The 20,848-nt window shown below is 38.5% G+C and overlaps 1 protein-coding gene across 3 annotated transcripts in view; it reads left to right on the plus strand.

Moving 5' to 3' along the window:
- The first annotated feature begins 403 nt into the window (after positions 1-403).
- Positions 404-20,848, plus strand: part of CCDC186 (coiled-coil domain containing 186) — a 40,447-nt gene continuing 20,002 nt past the window's right edge. The window contains exons 1-3 of one of the 3 annotated variants that reach the window (XM_026069650.1): positions 404-431; positions 15,210-15,918; positions 18,561-18,687. In XM_026069650.1, coding sequence (XP_025925435.1) covers positions 419-431; positions 15,210-15,918; positions 18,561-18,687 — 849 coding nt within the window. In that variant the 5' untranslated portion in view covers positions 404-418. The other 2 variants (XM_026069652.1, XM_026069651.1) reach the window with 2 other exon arrangements.

Genomic DNA, 20,848 nt, shown 5'->3' on the forward strand with positions numbered 1-20,848 from the left:
GGGCGAGGCGAGGCGAAGTGCGGCGGGTAACGTGCTGCCCCGGCGGCGCCCGGCGGGTCGGGGCCTCCCCGGCGCCCGACTCCAGCTCTCTGCTGGCTGCTGCGCCTTTGTTTCTTGGCAGCTTTCTTCTCCGCCGAGTTACTAACCAGGTTGTCCTGTTGGTTTTGTTGCGTGGTGCTTTCGCTGTGTGGTTAAATAGTTTAATGACAAAAAGCAGCAGCCGATACAGCATACCCAGTATGAAGGTTATTGTTTTAAAGCCTGCAGCGRTGTTGTGGTAGAGTAGGTGTCCTCGTTTTTGCATGCTCGGTTTGTAAAAGCAGCTTGCCCTTGCAGGTTTGAAAGCAGGCAGCTTCATTGCAGCTTCAGTGAGTTGGTTATGATGTACGCATGCAGATTTTGGCTCTTGTCCTGGAAAATGTCCTGCACAGGTGGGTCTGATCTTGTGCATRCTTCCAGGGAGACTGTGTAGACCAGGAGAGGGTCTCTTGGAGGACTGAGAGCTGTACACAAGGTCAGGAATATGGTAGTCTTGGTTTTCTGTTACTTGGCTTGCTTTATCTTGTAAAATTGCCTTTCAGAAATTAAAATATGACAAACAGAATACTACTAATAAACACACATGACTGGAGTCCCAACGTGATTTTTTTTTGTATAAAGAAGTTGTTGAAACAGCATGAAAAACAGCTGCACTTTTATATCAAAAAGGAAATGTAATCACTGTAATTACTGGCTGCTATGAATGCTTATGTTACCGTTGCCTTTAGGAGGAGAAGATTAGGCTCTAAAAGTTGGAGAGACAGAAGTTCTGAAGCTGTTTCAAGAGATACTCAATTTGAAGTATCATCCTTTTTATAAAAATAAAGCAGACTAGTTCTGTATTACCTTTTGAGGTCTCTTCCTCTTTTTCTGGAGTTCTCTAATCATCCTTGCTTGGCTTAGCTTTAAAGCCTTGGCTTTAAAACAAATTTTTCTATTATATTGCTGTTTTAAAAGACCTACTTGATTAGGGGTTGTTGACAGATGTTTATTATCATAGCAAGGTTCACTGTTTCAAAGTGTTGAGAAAGGAAGTGAAAAACAAGTTACCGAGAATGGTTTCTTTGGTCCTAWCTAATGGGTGTGGTGTTTTTCACTACCATAGGGTAATGGTGAATTTCCTAAAGATGGCTTTATAAAGAGCTATGGAAAAAAAACAAGTTATATTCTGGATGCAGTACTTGTTAGGCAAAATATGCTAATTGAGTGACCTGCAACTTTCAATAACAGGTGGGCTGGCARTATCCTGTGTTTAGTTCTAGGATGGCTTGTTCTGAACTACTGCTTTTCCTGTTGCAAAAACAAGCAAGTTGTCTTAAGGGCAGCTTGTCTTTAAACCATTGATGGAGACCCCAATGCCTGAAATTGAGGCAAAAATCTCGTCAGGAACAGATCAGTGTCAAGGCAAAGGAGATGTAGGAAAAAATCATGATGCTACTTTCAAGAAACAGATGAAATACTGATATTTTCAGATGATAATATTGCGTATAGTACTACCTCTTTCTAATTAACAGAAGTCTGTATTCTGTAAAGCTTACAGTTTACCCATTCAGATCTTTAAAGGATTGAAACTTTTTTTTCCCCCCACTAGGGATACTGGAGAAACACTGCAGGAAGATCAGGTTTGAACACAGTAGTGCCTTAACATCCTCATGAATGGCCTTTTCAGTATACAGTGGTCAGGCAGACAGTTCTGCCATGCTTGGGATTTTACAACCCTATTGCATGTTCTGGAAACAACATTTGAAAAGAACCTGTGATTGCAAATATGCCAAGACTCATATCTTGTTTTAAGCRGGGCTGAAGGCATGATGGCTAAAATGCTGGAGGTTACAGTAGTGCTGTTGCCAGTGGAACACAGATTACTGAGTGGTGTAGGTGAGAGTTTTCTTCTTTAGAAGAATAAGGGTTGTTGTGTGCTGAAGAAGCTCTACCTATAAAAGATTACAAGTCTGTGCACAAACCCTTAAATACCAAGCATCGTTTGAAGTTCACTGTAGAAGGGCCCTGTTGCTAGCGCTTTTTTTTTTTTTTTTTTTTTTTTTTTTTTTTTCTGAAACATGAACTCTAAGCTAACCTTGGGACTAGTCTGGCTAAAGAGTAACACTCTCAAGATACCTAGTGACTTGTGTTATGATAGGAACAAATCCAGTCCTGCTCATTAAGCCCTAACTGTTAAACTTTATTTTGGAGCTGTGCTGTTACGTGTCTCCATGATGCGACGTTAATAGGATCATACTGTTAAGCACTTGTATGAGATCAGTAGAAAACCTACTGATGCCTTGAAGGAAATTATACAGTACTGCTCAGCTGTTTAACTTGTGATGTAAGCAAAGAAAATCAAAAGTAAAAAATGAGTAAACCTTGTCTTGTAAAGCACTTGACTCATTTTAAAAGAACTGATAGTAACACTGAGCTTTGCACCTTGGCAGTGACATGGAGCAGTGTGCAATCAGTGTTTATATAAAGTAAGATTAAAAATGAGCTTAAGTATTATTGAGCTTAAGTATTAAACTGCTAAAAGCAAGGAAATCTAGAGAATGCTCACTGTGTATACCCACCCTTCCTCTCCGTTCTTTCTAGCATCTGCATCAAAGCAAGTCTTTGTGTGAGCGCAATCAGGGAGCTATGTCAAGTTATGCCTGGGCTAGGGAACTTGGTGTCCCAGTACACAGCTTGTACTGTGAACAAAAAACTTGTCCTGTYTGTACTGTAGTCCTCTAGCTTTTCTGTGTAGATGGGACCTCATTGCSTTACATCTACCTTCTTAGCACTACTGGGTGATATCCCAATAGGCCCTATATCTTCTGTCAGATACCTTGCATTTGGTTTAGGTCAAAAGTGAGTTAATACTGGAAGAGCTGATGTAGGTGGAACTCAACTGGTTTTATATTTGTTTCCTAAATGTGCAATATGTAAATAGAGGAAGGGTGTCAGTGCATTAGACCTCATGGCCATCATCTGTTATGGTCAGCGCTGTGTATTTGATACAGTTTTATCTCTTCTGAAGCTGTTGTTTTTCCTACTTTTTTGTAGGTGGTGTGCTGCTTTTTCAGCCTGATCCATCCCTTTATCGTGTTTCATCACTTSTAATTTAACTTGAGTGGCTTGCTGCTATGATTGTCTTCACATGTGGAGATGTAACTAACTGTATTTCAAATACCTCTTTTGGCTTCGTGTTCAAACGTCTCATTCTAGATTATGTAAAATGTCTGACCTTGYGGACCTCTCTCTCACAGGCCCTTTTAATTTGGCTGAAACTTTTTTGCTCTGTCCCACTACACAGCTGGTATACAGTAGGCTGTTTTTCATATCTTGTCATATAGAACAGAATTTCTATGGCTGCTTCCTCATTTATTTATAAATCTCAGTTGAAAACACAATTCTCTCTAGGACTTGAATTCCCTCTTTTTCTGTTATTTTTATCTGGTGGTGTAATACTTAGTTTGGAAAAGTCCATCTGAGGTGGACTTTTTGTGAAATTTATCATACAGATACACTGGGTGGTATTGGCTTGGAAACAAGAAAGTTTGTTTTCTTAGTCAGTGTAATGAGCAGTAGACAGTAGCCAAAGAGCTCTTGCTTTAGAAAGAAAAAAAAAAAAATCCAACAAGTGAAGTACAAAGATGAGTTTGGTTCTGTTCAGTTTAGGTGAAGGTATGAATGAAGATTAAGATTACCCTACAGCTGTATGCTAATACAGCCTGTGAGATTTCTCTTACATTTTATTTCTAGTTTTATTGTCTTGCACAAATGTTAGCAAGAGTCCTGGTGCAAGGACAGGTTGGCACTGATTTGGAAAAGCATTTTAGTTTACTCGTATAATTAAAAGATTATTTTGTAATAAAGGTGTGAAAAGTTCTTGAAGGGATGCATCCTGGCTTTTACAATGAAAAGCACAACTATGCAAAAAAATACAGCATTGTCATATTTCCAGATCAATTATTTCTGTAGCAGTCTTGTTGAAGTCATTGTACATGTGATAGTGTCAGCTGTCTTACAGCCTCATTACTTCTTACTGAAGTGCAAGAGATTGAAAATTAAAGCAGAATTAAAATTAAATGGTCGTTTCTGTGAGTCTACAGTTGTACGATTGTTAATAGTTACTGTAATGCATCTGTGTTACAATAATCTGTTCAAGGATGATAGGATGTATTATTTTACTGTGATTCATCTCAGATTGTTTCTAATAGGTTATTTGGTAGCATGGTATTAAAAGGAGAGGAATGGCCCTTTGTAGAACAAACTGTTCAGACAAATGGGTTATGGTCTTGCTAAATGCTTTGGWATTTGTGAAGCTTTTCTGCATATAATTTCTTCTAACCTTACTTTCGTTGCTGGTTACTTCATATTCTTGGGACTTGTCAAGAAAATTGTAAGAATCGTTATCATCCCCTTCAGTATTCTTCAGCCAATTAGCCATCATTAACTGCTTCAGATAAAATCCTTCCCCCATGTTTTCTGTTATACTGGATTATCTTGCACCTCATGGATTAGTCCTTGAACTTGCAGCTGAAGGCTTTGACTTGTGCTGTGGCTTTTTGTTGCCCAGAAACTTGCAGGAGGCAAGTGGTTCTCTAACCAAACTGTTCAAATGGTGCTGATACAGCTTTTGTTTTTGTTGAGTCATCTGGTGAACGTCAGAGTGTCACTGCAAAAAGCCTTTTAACTACTGAAGCTTCAGCAATATGCCTACACAGACCTATGAGTCAAAATGTAAGATAACATCAAACATCTCTTTACCAGAGCCTTTGCTCCGGATTGCAGTGATAAAGAGTCAACAGATTATCCAAGTATAGTTGTGGTTTTGTTATAGTTACATCTATGTCATTGTTTTAAAAGCTTTAATAGCTGTTTGCACATAGAGAGAGGTGCAGCTGAGTTGGGGTTCTGCTTGAGTATAATGAATCACTTGTACAAATCAGGACAAGATCTTAATATTTTAATGTGCTTAATAGGAGTGAATAGAAGGCTAAGGAAGAGTTATTTATAAGATGATGTACATATTGATTATGCATTGACATGTACACTATGTCATATTACAGCTTTTAAAAATTGCAGTTTTTGTGAGATCACAATTTACAAGGGATGGCTGTAAACTTGCTGTCTCAGGATAGACTTAGGATGTTGGTGATCTTTTTTTAAGGGAATTTTTGAAAATCATGCCAGAGAAAGGCGTGTATTAAAATGTATTACTCAGTATTACTGAACTGAGATTCGCTCAATTGCATGCTAAGCAAATATTGCATTCCATCCTAGCAAAAAGACATGAGGTTCCAACCCCRTGTCCTCTGTGTCTTTGCAAAAGATGGGGAGCTTCTAATACTCAGTTYTTCTAAAGGTCAAGATATGGAGTGGCGTAAAGGCATATAATGAAGTTTCACCTGTAGTTTAATCTGGGAGAGCAGTGTATGGCAGTAAGCATGCTGCGTGTATTGTAGAGAGCTTTAATTTCTAGTTAGAGGGCTGAAGTAGTGGCAAAATKTATTACTGTGTGTCATGAGGTGTAAGCATGAATTTTCAAAACAGCTGTAAAATGCWTGCAGTTTGCTCATGGAAGTTGAAATTGCAGCATTTTAATTTATTATTGGGAGGTTTAGAAAAAGCCACAGAATGTTTTCTTCAGCAGCTTTAATTCCAAGAGGCTGATGCTTTTCACTTAGAGTCTGCCTTTCAGTTCCCCAGAACTAGAATTGGCTCTCTAGCGTGGATTTTTTTTCTTAGTAGCCTTTTTGTTGTTTTGGGTTTTGTTTTTTTCATTAGATCAGATTTGAAAGGTCACATGGCTAATTTGATAGTATTTCAACCTTTGGATATAATGTATATCAAGGAACAGATCTTGATTTTTTTATTTTTATTTTTTGGAGAGCTATCAGAAAAGTAGAATAATGAAAACAGAGGATACAGCTTATGAAACCTGTTTAGATCAGCTACAATTTCAGGTGCTTCTGTGCTGTCTTTGATATGCAGAGAATTGCAGGTGGATGTTCAGTGCAGCCATCGTGAAAATATTAAGTCCTGTTTCTAACTGAGGTATCGAGTTGCATTCATTTAGCACTTGGCTTATACAGAGATTAAAAGTACAGTTTTCTAAATGTGTAGGCATCTGCTTTCCTAAATTAAGCTTTGCCAGAAATTGAATGATTCATAAGTGTCTGCACCTGGCACCTTTTTCAGTATCAGAATGCAGCTATTCTTTCCTCATTTGCTCCCATAATGTTGGGGTCTGCTGGCAAAGAATCTGTCAGAGTAGAAGATCAAATAAGCACTTTTGGCTGAACTGGAGAGGAGGACACAAAGGAGCATAGGTGTTTGTAAAATCAGTTGGAAACTGGTACAGAGAACAGTAATACAGCACCTGGGATAGACAGCTGGTTATTTGAGTTACATAGTGCTGCCCAAGGCTTCTGGCCTAGTAATAAGGAAAGGAAGAATAAGTGACTTTCTCTCACTGAACAGGATGAGGGTATAAAAAGAGTAATAAAAGAGTAAAACCCTTTTTCTAGCTATCTTCATAGGATGCTGTCAAAAAGTGAAAGGAAACGCGTTATYGCTTCTCCCAGTTACTGACAGGACAGGCTGCACACTCAACCTGAAATGTGTAATAAGAGATAAATTGTTTCACTTATTTTCGTTTGTCATGAGTTCAGAAATAGGAGCCAAAATGGAAGGTTAGTGGATATTGCAGGGCATTTAAAGGGATTATTGCTTAAGGTGTTCACTTATTTTATCATGAATTTCCAATGGAGTTTACCTTGAGAAGAAGGTGCTGTCTTGAAAAGGAACATAGAAATGTGCTGCTGTTACTATTTAAGTTATTGATCAGAGCAGAGTTTAAGAAAGGATCAGGAAATCAGGTTCTCAAATTACAGTGTGAAGAGAACTGGTCTGAAGCAATTTCACTGTTCTGTAGGTTTTTATTTTTCCTATAAACAGAATGACTGTGTAGAGGTATGCAGGGTTTCCCTAATTAGGTTGCAATGCAGACCGTAGTGGCAATGTATGTGTAAAATGCTTAGATGACGTCCATATGGGAGAGGTAGGGACCTCTGGGAACTTCTGCTGCTTGTGTCGGTATTGCAAAATTTTTCTGCTACTCACCTGCTGGCCTTGTCTGGCCATGGTACTTAGGATCCTAGAAGCACATAAACCTTGCTTCCTTGTCCCCCACCTACTTTCTGAAGAGTGTTTTATCTATATAGCAGCTTTTGGTCATTTTAAGACTTCAGTGTGTTGCTTAAAGCATTTAGAGATTTTGAGTCTTCTGCTGTGACAGATATGCTGCATCAGTGTTCACTGATGATGTGAGAGAACTGTGGTTTGACTGTTTTGTGGAACACATCTGTATTTGTTTGCTAGCGGGGATGGGTGAAGGGACTTCTTAATTCATCAGTGGCTCTGCTACAAGGTTTCTCTTAGAAGAAAGTATATAGTCAGGAGGATATATATAGGGGAAAAAGTTTACCCAAAGACAATGTGAACTGGTTCTTGTTGAAAGGAACTGGCATAATTGACTATTACTCTCCGGTATATTATTTAATGCATGACCGAATACATCTGGTAACCTGTATTTAAATTCACGATAAGTATGGTTATAGATGAGCTACCGCTGTTTAGCCAGCCAGCATCAATGGGACCAAGTGGCCTTTGAAAGCGTGGTGCAGTTACAATGGGCTCCTTGTTAGCAGAAGCTGTGCTCTTTCAGAAGGTTAAGCTCCTCAGAGCTACTTATCTCAACTCTTCACTTTCTTTTTTTTCCAAAGTCCACCCTGGTTTCAACAGGTCTTCACAGGTGTGCACACACACCCCCCTCCCCATCCCCCAAAACATTAGTCCCTCTTTCCCTTCTTTGCCTCCCTTCTCTCCAGTATCTTTAAGCTTTGCAACTTAAAGATATTTTTCTCTTCTAGTAGTGATCTTTATCTTCCGGGACCTTCACTGTCAGCCCATTTGCTTACAGTCCCACCCTCCCCCCAGGCACACAATGTCATTCTTTGCCCTTTCTTTTAAAAGGGCACAGATGTGATAGTTATTAGGTGACAAGACATATTTTCTTTTTTGCCTTATTGTTAATGAATTCTTCTAGGCAGCCCAACCTCAGGAAATGCTTCCTATAGTTCTGTCACTTGATGTGTTTCTTTAGATGCCGTTTCACATGGTTTGAAATTGGCTGAAACAAAGCTGCTTTCTCCTTCTCATCCATTTATAACATAAGTGTTAAATGGGTCGAACTGCCTGTTTTGTGATGTTAAATGCTAGCGTTAACAGTGCATCTGCTTAGGAAGTTCTTTATAGTCTGGGATTTAAAAGAATTGTGTTTGTGCTCTGTAAGATGACTGAAAATTGAGGCAGTTTGAAACGGCATGATGCTGAATTAAAATGTAGCAGACTCCCAGTGCATGCCTGTAATAACAGGAAAGCAGGCTATAGCTAGGAAAGGTTGTGTTGCTAATTAGATCTGTGCAGAGGGTAGGCAGCGTACCAGGAATTGCTTTCATCATGAGCTACCTTCTAGTGCCTGGGAATCGGCAATGCCGGAATGGAGACCAGAGCTTTCTGAGTGGTGTAATGGGTAACCTAATGGACAGCCAAGGGCTGAATCTGTCAGGAGCATCCTTGCAGGGTAGGGGGTGCGTACTCTTCTGCAGAGAAAAGGGGAGGATTGGCACCAAGGGAAATTGCTTCTTAGTGAATGAGCAGTCCAAGGTGGGAATTTACTGTTTAAAGCACATATGGAAATGAACAACGTCAGTAGTCAATTTTTCTTTTTTTTTGTTCTTCTGTCTCCCATCTTTACTGTTGTATTTGCTGTTGCTTAATACTTGGTAATGGGAAGAAAGAGGGAGAAGAAAATATGAGTACAGGAAGGAGAAAAGGCTTAAACTTTGAGGTTAAAATGGTAGGTCTTGGCTCTCTGCAAACACAGAAAACAAATACAGTCATCTTATGCATTTTCCAATAAAACGTTCTTGTAGTGAAGTTAAATAGAGGAGCTAAGTGGTTTGATGTAGTTTTTGCTTGAAATTTTTTAATCTCTAATCTTGTTTCTAGAGTTTTATCCTTAGAAGCTATTCATTGCTGGCTTATATTTGGACATCTGTGAATTTAATGTCCTGTCTAACAGTATATTTAGAAGAATGATCCTAAAACCACAGTTGAAAATTCTTGTTTTGCTACTGCGTGAGAAAGTTAATTCTCATAACCTAATTTATCATGAATATATATTGGTATTCAAATCAGAATTTGAATTGGAAGAGATTTTAAAATAAGTGAGATGTCTTACAGCCATTAATTAGCTTTTTATTTCTGCAGGTAATTGCTGTGCTTTTAGTCCAGTAACTAAATATTAATGTCTAATCACATACTTTCTTACTCAGTTATTTTACTTAGCTTAATAAATCTTGGATTCATAAACAGTCAAATTAGTGTGGAAACGTGATGTCACTGGTGCTTCTGGAATTTCTATTCATTTCACTGTAAAAATAACATTATAGACAAGTACCTGATTATCAGTATGACGACTTATTATGGTATAGTATGCTAATTAGAATTTTTAATACCAAAAATCAAGCTAACAGTTCGTACCATAGTTAGTACTCAGTCTGCAAGAGTGAAAGCAAGTCTGGGATAAGAACAAAAGTTGCTTGACTTGTCCACTTACTGAGATCAATTTAGTAGAACTAGTTAAGGCCTTCATGTTACGTACTGATAGTCTTCAGAAGTTAAAGTCTAGTCTGCAGTCAGTTAAAGTAGCTAAATTTTAAACATTTATGATTTAATTTTTAAGTGGTTTTAAACTGTGAGACAAATTACTTGCAGAGAATAGAATGTAAATGGAACCATCCAAATAAATCCCAGTAGCCTGGACATTCTACTCATCTGCAAGTTTTACCTTTTTAAAAGTAATAATTCTGCAAGCATTTCTTGGTGTTCTTTACTTTATAGTCACGAGTAGCCCTTTTAAGTAGGGGATTGAGGCCAGGGCTTAACAGACACTTAAAATAACCGGTACTGAAGGAAGTTAGAAGTTTTTTTTCTCATTTCTTGGCCTTTAACAGGACCACGTATCAAGATTTTTCCATTTTCCCCATGGATAAGTACTATGTTATATCAGATGCTTAACTACAGAGCCTAAATGAATCGTTGTCATAATATTTGTATTTTTATCATTCAGTTGGCAGTAAATAGAGGATGTTTTTATTCTGTTCTAAAGAAAGCTAATAAAAAAAGTCCTGTCTATTTCCTGAGATCTTGTTTTCCTTGCTATGTATATGCAAGGCATTTTTGCCTTTAAAAAAAAAAAGTTGGTGGGCTGTCCACCTGTTGTATCTGCAGGCTGTCSTCTTCCTGCTTTCATTCTGGTCAGTTTGGGTATCAGCAGTTTAGCAGATTAGCACATCTAAGTTAAGTAGGGTGAGAAATTGTTGCACTGTTGTCCATACCAGCCTTTAATGTTTTGTGCCTTCTGGGTGGAGGCTGGAGTTAAACTCCTTCCCAAGTACTAACGTAATGCTTAAAATGGACATAAACTATATTCCAGTGTCTGTATGCAGGAAGGGTTTCTTGTTTGTTTATGCGCAGTACCTAGGGCCTTTATGGATCTAAAGGAAGCATGGTTGAACTCTGTTAGTATTCCTCATTGCCCTCTAATCATTTAACCAGTTTTTCAATCTGTGCAATTCTGCTTTACTCTGTACTATTGCATTGTGAAGAACCGTGGGCAGCTGTCTCCTTAGCATAAGAATAAGGGCAAGAACATAAGGAAGATGCGTGCCAGGAGTAGAGTGTCAAACCAACTGTGAATTATAAAATCAGATTAGGAGAAGGACTGGTCAAACCAGTTGTGCCTGTGTTAGTCCCGTCACAGCAACAAAGAAGTGTTATAACTTAGCGACAGGAAACTTCCCACGTGCGGCACCAGGCACATGCCGGTCTCAGAAGATGACTGGTTATTCAAGGTATGCAGACAGACAAGCTTAGGCTAATCTTGCAGTGATAATTTGAGACGTTCCTACGCTGGGCATTTTGAGTTKACTTGGTTGTGATTACAGCCTCCTGTAGCGTAGGCAACAGAAGGGAACACGTACCAGCGAAGCTGCGGTGAACTCTGTGTGTGGAAGTGACTGAGGCGCAAGGTACTCTCACCCCACCGTTGGGGTGATCATTAATTCTGAGGATAATTAACTCAGAGGAAAGTAAACAAATTTCATTATGTAGAGCAGTTAATAACTTGAATCATGATTTGCCTTTTTTGTGTTTGCTTTTGACACCTTCTGAAGGCATCATAAAAGACACTGAGCTGTTTTGTTTTCTTGGTGCAGTATTTTGTAAGAGAATGATACCAGTAACTTTTACTTGCTTGATTTTTGGAAGTCTTACTTTTATTATCCTACCCATTTTTGTAAGATGGATATAAAACCTGGAAAAATGTGAAACTGCTCTGAAATATGTCTGGTGTCTGCGTACTATGTGGGACCTGCTGTATTTGTTTGATATTGCGAAGCAGACACTCTACTGTTAGCATGTTTCATTTCAGCTAGCAACTGCTAGTTTGGTGGTGTTGATCTTTTTAAGCTACTTCCAAACAAAAAAAACTCTTTTGCTGACAAAGCAGGAACCTTTTCTTTACTCTTGTTATTGCAGTTTTCTGCCTCCTCCTTTATAAAGGAGGTATCTGCTATACTTAGTTGCCCAAGGTAAATGCAACAAACTTTGAGTRTGCAAGAGACATTTGAATATCAAGATGAACTTGCATAGACAGTTACTTCACATAGTTTTTTGGCTACATATTTCTGATGTTAAGATCAATTGTGACCTTATGACAAATTGTTAGGTTTTATTTTTATTTAAAAGTTAGTAATTAGAATATGAAAATTAGTACTATCCAGCAGCAGTGGGGAAAAAAAATCCATCTGCTTAGGGTTCAAATTTGGGCTCAAATTTGGGCAGACATTTAAAATCCAGTGTTTGGCAATCAGGAAGGCTAGTAACATTCTTAATATGGTTACCATTTAAATTTGCAGCAAGTCTGCAGGGAACACTGAATCCTCTTAATTTTCTTTTGCTTTAATAGTTTTGTTTAGTCGCTGTTGAAATTCCCATGTGTTTGCTGTGAAACCTAGGCTCTTTGTTTTCATTTGGTATTAAGCATAGGATCTTTTGGGTATGGAGTTGGTAGCATTTTATTCTGTTAATAGTAACTTGAGTTATGCAAGTAGCTTTATTTCTGCTTGCAAATAAATTGATCTTACCCTTTAAATAGTACTGTGACTTAATATTAGAAGGAAGTAATCCAGAAAAATAAAAACTTAGACAATATGTTGGAAGGAAGCCAGTAGGCTGTATTTTTCACTTGCTGCTCTCAAATGAAGAGAAATGCCATCCAGTATACTTCCGACTGTACTGGAGATCCTGGATATGGTAACCAACATGGATTAGGAAGTTCACATATCTGATTTTACCAGTTCTTTTCTTGTGGGAGTGGTGAACTCCAGCAGCTGGACAGTAATGAGCAGCTTTGAGGCAGTAATACATCAAACAACTACACATTTTGGGGTTTTTATGACCCTTTAGAAAGTACTTCAGAAGAAGCTTAAAATGAGCCTAAAAATCCCTCTGATCATCCCAGAGAAAGTATCTGCAAGAACTTGGACTGCAGTACCTACTATAGAATAAACTTGCACCTCAGCTTTGTTACTAATAAGGTCTCTTTCTACAGGCAAACCTGCTGAGTGTGTGGAATATAAGCCACCTGTGACAAGAGGGAACAAATACTGGAAGGTGAATTTGTCTTTCCTCTTAACTGCATTATTTACATATTGTCTTATTGACTATGTTAAATACACATTCTCAATTTATTTTAAACAGCTTTTTAATTAAGTAGAACTAGTGTTCTTATACCATCAAATTAGTTGCTTTCTCCTGCAGTTACGTTCATTCTCTTCTATTTGCGTGCAGATTTAAATGGTCAGTGAGGGTTGTTTTGTTGTAGTTGTTTCATGTAGTACATCGTGAACTGGAAGAAATTATCAAAAAGTCAGTTGGTACCAACAGAGGAATTGTTTTGTCTGCACAAACCAAACGAGAGGCCAAGAGTTTGGGGGTTATGGATTTGCTGACACCAGTGTTGACTGAGTATAAATTCTTTGAAGCAAAGGGGATCAGGAGTGTTGCAAACAGATCTTCTTTGATATCAATAAAATTGAGAGCCCTTGTAAAAGTTTCACATTGTATGTTGTGCATAAGGTTTCTTATTCACCACCTCCATTCTAATTTACAGTTTTACTTACTATTTGCCTTCTGGTTCCCATTGTTTCATACTGTTTTAGATGCTGTAGCATTCAGTTTTTGCTTTGAAAGTGAGGAGGACAAGTGCTTTGCTTGTTACAGGTACTTAAAAATATAAATTGTCRCTTTTTCAAAATAGCCACGCATCTTGCTGTTTCCTGTAGGTGTCTTTGTACCCGTTCTACATACCTATTCCGTTCTCTGTCTCACTGTTTGCTGGTGACTTGTGAATGTTGTCCAGGCATGGCTGGACATGCATACACCTGTCCTTATGCCCTGTTACCTTTTATATTCTTCTTTTGTTGTTTAACTGGCAGTTGCAGCCTTGCTGTTGGTTTCGGTTACCAGTGGTGGTCTTTGTTGTTGTCGATTTATGTGTGTGTGTATACATATATGTGTGTGTGTGTGTGTGACAGTACTTCCTTGTAGAAACAGCTGGGCTGAGGTTTCTTCTCTCTTCCTTCCCTGACTCTTGTACCTAACGGTGGAAGGTTGTAATGGTAGTGATTTGTCACAGACCTAATGGCATTCCTGAATCCCTCTCTGTTTTAACAGTAGTCAAAAACAGCGTAAGCCACAGTACAGTATGTTGATTAATAAGGCAGGGACTCGGGAGAAGTGGAGCCAAGTGGCACAAAGGGTTTCCTTCCAGCCTGAATCAAAGTGCAGGGCCTGGAGCATGTAGTTGGATGAGTGGGATTGTGTGAATATGAAGAGAAAGCTAAACGAATCAGAAAGCAAGTGTGCAAACATGCTTGATACTGTAAGATGGCAAAGTCACTGCTTCCATTGAGAATTATTGGAAAAATAAAGTTGAATTCCTAAACTAATGAATATGCCTCCTGTTTATAAATAAAGGTACATATATAAAAATAATTACTCAATATTTTAGTAATTTGTTATTTAATAATTTATAAATAGCTTCTCCAGTGCCAGGGGCACAGGATTGCATATGAAAGTTATGACTGTTGTAACGCATTTCTCCTGATGGAAATGATATCTCAAGGGCTTCTTGTGTTGGCTAAAAATGCCAGCAGTCTTTCTAGACACCTGACCATCTGGGATTCCTGAAACGGAAGATACAACACTAACCAGGCTCTTCCTTAAATATTCTAGCTATTTGGGTCATCATATGATGTACTTTGCTGTAAGAACGCTTTCTACATAGCTTTTTGACTCCTCAGATGTTTGTTCTACAAGCTACTTTTGAGAGAGCAAATCTGCCACAGACCATCTGTGCTCTTGCAGCAAAGGATTTGTGCTGCCTGCGAACAGATGGGGGCGAGAATTTTTTTTTCCTCCCCTGCATTCCTTCAGGTTGCTGGGTATAGAGGCATTTTGCTATATAAGTRTATATGGGTAATTGGTCAGGACACGACAGTAAGGAAGTTGTATGTATATTCTCATTGGCTGGATGAGTAACCCTGTGTTGTAAAAATGCATATGTCAAGGCATATTGTTACCTTCAAACAACCTATTAGAAAATGAGAGCTGTAAAGCTGTAGATTTTTAGATTTTTTTGTTGTTGTTGTATTTATCTGAAGTATTTTCAGAGGTGATCACTTGGACTTTCTGTGGATTTAAAAAGAAATAAATTGGTTAATTCTGAAAAGCTCTGCTATTTTTTTAGTTGCCTTGTCACTTACTGTCCGACTACTTTGTGTTTGCTATCCCTATTCTTTATTCTCCTTTTAGGAACTTGCACTGGAACATTTATTTAAAAGTCAGGCTGGAAAATTGACAAGCTCTGCATAAAACTTACGTACCTAATTATTTTTACCYTTAGAATGTTACTTTCCAGTAGCCTTTTTCCTCCCCTCTCTCAATCTCTGTTTAATTTTGACTTTGAATATAATGTTGTGTAATGTGAATTCTCCTTCTAGATTTTCAAAAGAAAATGATGGAAGAGCATTTGCCAGAAATGCAAAGCACCCTGGAGAATGTCAATCTGTCGGACAACACCTCTTCCAGCTCCCCAGATAACAAGGAGCCTGATAAAACACCTGAAATGAAGGACTGCTCAAACACCTSTTGTACTGGAGATGAGGCTAATACCTTGGAAAGGGAATCTGACTTGTTCCTCTTGAACCATGATTCAACAGCTATTGACACAAGCGGCGATGGGACCCTGGCAGAAAGACAGGAGCAGCAGTGTATGCCTGATCACGGTGGAGGTGGGGACTGCTGTGCCAATACCTGCTTTGAAAGAAAGGTAGAAGGCCCCATGAAAACAGGGCRTTTCCCTAGCGGAGAATTTGAGCAACAAGATCCAAAATCTAATCAGACAGAACAATCCCTAATGGAAATATTACAGGAGCTAAGGGAGGAGTCTGACTTTATGAAAAAATCTATCGATAAAATCTATTCAGAAAGCCCTTATGACACAGACTGTACAAAGAAGCTTATTTCCACAATACATCAGACTTCCTCACAGGAGGATTTGCTAGAAGAAATAGAATCTGAACTTTTATCTACAGACTTCTCAAAAGAACGCAAATTCCCAAATGGCGTGAGAAAGGGTGAACATGCGTTGGCTGTGTTTGAAAAGTGTGTCCAAGATAAATACTTGGAGCAGGAGCAAACTATAAAGAAGTGAGTATTTGAATAGTCTCATCATGAATATGGAGGTGCACAGTGAATGAATTCAGTTGCATATTGTGTGAACACAGCGTTGTGGTATGTTACAAATAGTACCTTGGGAATTGTTATGAAGACAGTTAATGAGCTTTTTTTAAAGGAAATGGGGAATTATTTTTACTCACGGTATGTACTTGTAAATAAAACTGTGCGCTTAGATCTCTGAATTCTTGTGAAATTTGGCAGAAGCTGAATAGCTAACTGTTCAGTTGAATAGCTTGACAATATCTAGAACTACTTAAGTACTGTAAAAGTAATGGTGATATAAAAATAATCCAAGATTCATTCAGTCCATGTGTTTCTTTGGAGAAATGAACCTTTGAAATTGCTAACTCCCACTATGTGTTTACTTTATGAGCTTGAAATTGCTTGTTTCTTTTATGTGCTTTTAAAATTCAGTCTTTCATCATAATTCAGCAAAGTTAATCAATCAAAAGGTATTTTCTGAGTTGGAAACTACTGTCTCACTGTCTTAACAAATTTTACAGGAAGGCTTTTGAAATACAAGGCTTTACAAATTTTGCTGTAATAAGTTGGGCTTGCTAGTTCTACCATACAGTTTACGAAGTGAAGAATACTTCTATTCATGAAAAGCCAGTTTCTCTGGATGACTTCTTGATTCCCCACTTGGCCTTTTATAGTCTGTTACGACCACTAGAAATGTTTCTTGCTAACAAAATATCTTTAACTTTAAATTTATTCTTGCTTGCAGAGCTGGAAATGAATGGTGTGTGTACTGCTTTTCATATAAGACACTGATACCGTGGCAGGGGAGGATATCAAAGGGAGGGAAAAACAGAGAGAGAGAGAGAGAGAGAGACTCCCAAAAAGCAGGGTGAGGAAAGCGTTTCCTACTGCCTCTCCAGTTACCCCGTGACTGAAGGCATACAGGTGGGAAGAAAGTCCCTTGATGACAGCAAAGCTTGGGAGTGCCTAGTTAGGCATTCAGCAGGGAGGAGGAGGAGTGAGAATCTGAAGTGATGGGTGTGTGGATGGCTGTAAACCCAGGAGATTGTAAGTGGAAAGGTTACTTGGGTTTTACTTGTTTACAGTAAACTCAAAGGCAGGTCAGTATTGTCAGCAGTGGACCAATTACTTTTTTAGGTTGAATGTACATATAGTTATATGTAATGTACATTGAATGTAGATTGAATGTACATAGTTATATAGAATCTCTCTCTATAAATATGTGAGCACATATTTATATATAGATATATTTCCCCCACCGCCCCCCACACACATAGAGTTTGTACCAAAATGTCCATTTAGTCTCTTTTTTTCCTCCGGCTAGTATCCCTAGASCAGTGAGGCCAGCTGTTCCCCTTGGCCTCCTTGGGACTTGCTTCAGGAGTGTAAAACTACTGTGCAACATCTTGTGTTTGGCCCAAAGGGCCTTCTAGGTTGTGTGTTCTAGGTTGTGGGTGGGTGGGTGTTTGGTTTTTTTCCTTCTCTTGTGTCCCTTATTTTATGATCAGCAGAATTTCCTGTAGCAGTGCTCTGGAATAGCCTAATTTTTCTCCTACAGTCAGATCTAAGATATATAGGTCAGCAGCAAGTTAGTTGCATGAATCCTGACTACCTTTAAGAATTTGTAATCTGGGAATATACATTAATACAGGCATCATTTAAAAAAAAAAAAAAGTGCTGAGCTCTTTCACTGATGGCTTTGAAGCCTTTGTAATTTAGGAGCCTAGTTTAATCAGAGAACAGATTTTTTTTCAAAAGGGACTGAAGATGTAAGTATATGTCTAACAGGATGTTTATAAATCCTGTTCAGATTAAGTACTTGATTCCGACTGAAATTCATGCAATTAGTGGCCTAATCTGCTTTGGTGCTTTTGAAAATATCCACCATCTGACTGTCTTTAAACATTCAAATGCATTTGAGAATGTGTTTATTCAGCACTTCTGGCAATGACTTCTGAGGTTTAGGTACATCTTCTATTACAATGCTGGAAGATCAAACTAAATAGATTATTGTTGAGGCATCAGCTCCAACTTGGCCTTCAAACTGCTGAGTTGTAAAGGAACAAACTATTATTAAAAATTTGAACTTTGCAAGGAGTTTGAGCATGGATACTGTTTATAGATACATACTTAGTTAGGACTTAGAAAATCTGGGTTCTGTCTCTTACTGGGTTGTGGACATCATGGGCTACTCTGAGCAATTCACCCCATTGCTCTTCCCACCGTGAAATGAATATAATATCCATGTTTTCAGACTTGACTAATGGAGCCATCTGACTGGATGTTACTGTCTTATAAATACCTTAAAACTGTTAATAAGTACAAAGCTCTGTGCTAGTTCTGTAAGTTGCATAGATTACTGAATGTCTCACTTCACCATTGACAGTAACAATGCAAAATGCTGGAAATAAGCAATCTGCTTACATGGGAGATGCTGCTTGCTTGCTTAAGAGTTAAGTTTCACATGCACGGTATACTTCTGCTTTGTTTCTGTAAGGCCTTGGTGAATTTCTTTAGTGTTGTTGGCTGTATTTCCAAAGGAATTTACAGATCAACAAGGAAAATGCGTAAATCTCAAACTGGAAAAAAAATACAGTACTGAAGTATCTTGCTTCCTTTTTTCTTTACAGATTGATTAAAGAAAATAAGAAACATCAGGAACTGATTTTGGAAATCTGCTCAGAAAAGGACAACTTAAAAGATGAACTGAAAAAACGAACAGAAACGGAAAAGCAGCACCTCAACATTATTAAACAGGTACAGATAACAAACCAGAAGTGTTAGTGTTTCACCTGTTTGATGCCATTATTGCTACTGTTTATTAAGACGTCTCTGGAAGCATAGGGGAGAAAGAAAGAATGCCCATGCTTATATCCTGAGCATTTTATGAGGTTAAATCTGCTTTTCTGTTCCAAGAAAATTACTCACTGGCTAAAAGCATTTACTGTCTTTGGTTAACTTCAGTTTCTAGATTCAAATCACTTAGGTGTTCAGTATCTGGAAGTCTCTTTAAGGTCAAGTGAGTTCTAGTTATGCAATAATATGGGGATTAAACTCTGTGGGTAGCCTTGATAAGAATGTTAAGGCGTACCTTGGTTTCCTGTTTGAGACTGTGTGTTGAAGACTTGCTAGGCCTTTCTGCAAAATCTCAGTTTCTTACCATGATAAGATTTACTTTTTGTACATAGACATAAAGGGAATCTCACTTGGGCATTTTATCCTATCTAATTTCTTCTTGATCTGCCTCCCTTATTTTCCATTATTAACTGCTGCATCTGCTAATAGTAAGTGAGTGTGTGTGGTTACAGTTATAAATGTTAATGTGGGGGGCGTATAAAGAGTGGAGCATATCTTCTGTGGTATTGCTCATAATTTAAGTGTTATCAGTTGCTATGTACGTGCGTTTCTTCAGTGAGTTGGTCAGAACCACGACAGGCCAAAGAGGAACATCTGTGGTGTGTACTGATGTAGGCTAGTGTTAGTGTGGGAAGGAAAGGTGTCACGTCAAGTGTCACTGCTTCAGAATCAGTCACTGATACTCCTACAGTTCCTCAGCCTAGTTTTGAAAGCTGGTTGCAGCTTAGAAATCTGGTGATGGATAATATTTAAACTGTTAATTTCTGTGTGTTGAAGTACTGGTGATATCACCCTAGTTGTCAGATATTTTTCTGTTAATGTCTGCATCACGCAGAAATCTGTTCCCCGAACAGTATGTCAGGCTTAGTGTTCCTGAAGAACAAGTTCACACATACAGGAACTTAGTCTGTCGTTGGTTAATTTCAAAGAATCATTGAAAATCCATGACGTGATTGAAATTTGAATTGAAAAGATTTGTGTGTGTGTGCGAAGCTACAATTTGAAATCACGTGTGCCTGAATACATCAATGTGAGCAACTTGCTCATTATCTCTTGTCTGTATTTCCATGATATCACCCAGATTTCATGAAGATGTGCCATGCAGCAGCTGCTGTATCCTGTTCTGTAAAAAAATACTTGTGAGGGAGTTTATCTTTGTTTCTTGTCAGATAAGTAGGATCTCTGATACCACTTGTCCACAGATGATTTTAGAAAATACTGGTTTTGAGTGTAATGCTTTGATATTGTAGTTGGATAGCAACTGGAGTTTTAAGATAAGTTGCGGGAAAACACTGGGGTGTTGTTGTTGTTGGGTTGTGKTTTTTTGTGCCATGTGAGTGTGTTTAGTGTGATAACTTGTCTCTTCTAGTAAACGAAAGCTCAACTGCAAGCAAAAAATACGTGCGTGCTTGCACATGTGAATTTTTTTTTTGCACGTTAGGCAGTGATTCATTTGCAAAGCTAAAGAGGGTTGGCAACAGAAGTTTTTAACTTATTGCCTTTTATGCAGGAGTTTAGAACTGCACAAAACTATAACATGCTAACCATGAGATCTTTACTCTTAAAATGAACTAACAAAAAAAACTGTTGACTTGTTGAATTGACTTTCCCCTGGGACAAGAAGATAGTCATTAAGGCACAGTTTGAACAGCCTTTGGCAGCATTACAGTTCCCTAGCTACCACTAGCTCTTGTGCTAGTGCTGCTCCTTACTGTTGCAGTAGCGCTGGCGTGGCTGTGCAGTGAACAAGCTCTGGAAGTGTTCCAGCTGAACGTCAGTGATGGATCAGTTCTCTGGTCTGGTTCACTGGGCGGCTAAAGAAACATGTGCCAGCACAATGACTGAGCGCCTCTTTATTTGCTGAGCTATTTTTCAGTGAATTAATTCCCAGTCCAGTTCAGTATGGAGGCATGAATACTGTGCTGGCACAGTGGAGGAGGTGACACAGGGATAGCAGGGAAAAAAAGGTGGAAGATGAAGCAGCTTGAGACAGCAGCCAGCCCTGCTTTGGCATCTCAGCATTTGCCATCAATCCCTCTTTTTTTTTTTTTTTTTTTTTTTT

This window comes from Apteryx rowi, unplaced genomic scaffold (genome assembly GCF_003343035.1).
Source record: "Apteryx rowi isolate R43461 unplaced genomic scaffold, aptRow1 scaffold_3, whole genome shotgun sequence".
Lineage (NCBI taxonomy): Eukaryota > Metazoa > Chordata > Aves > Apterygiformes > Apterygidae > Apteryx > Apteryx rowi.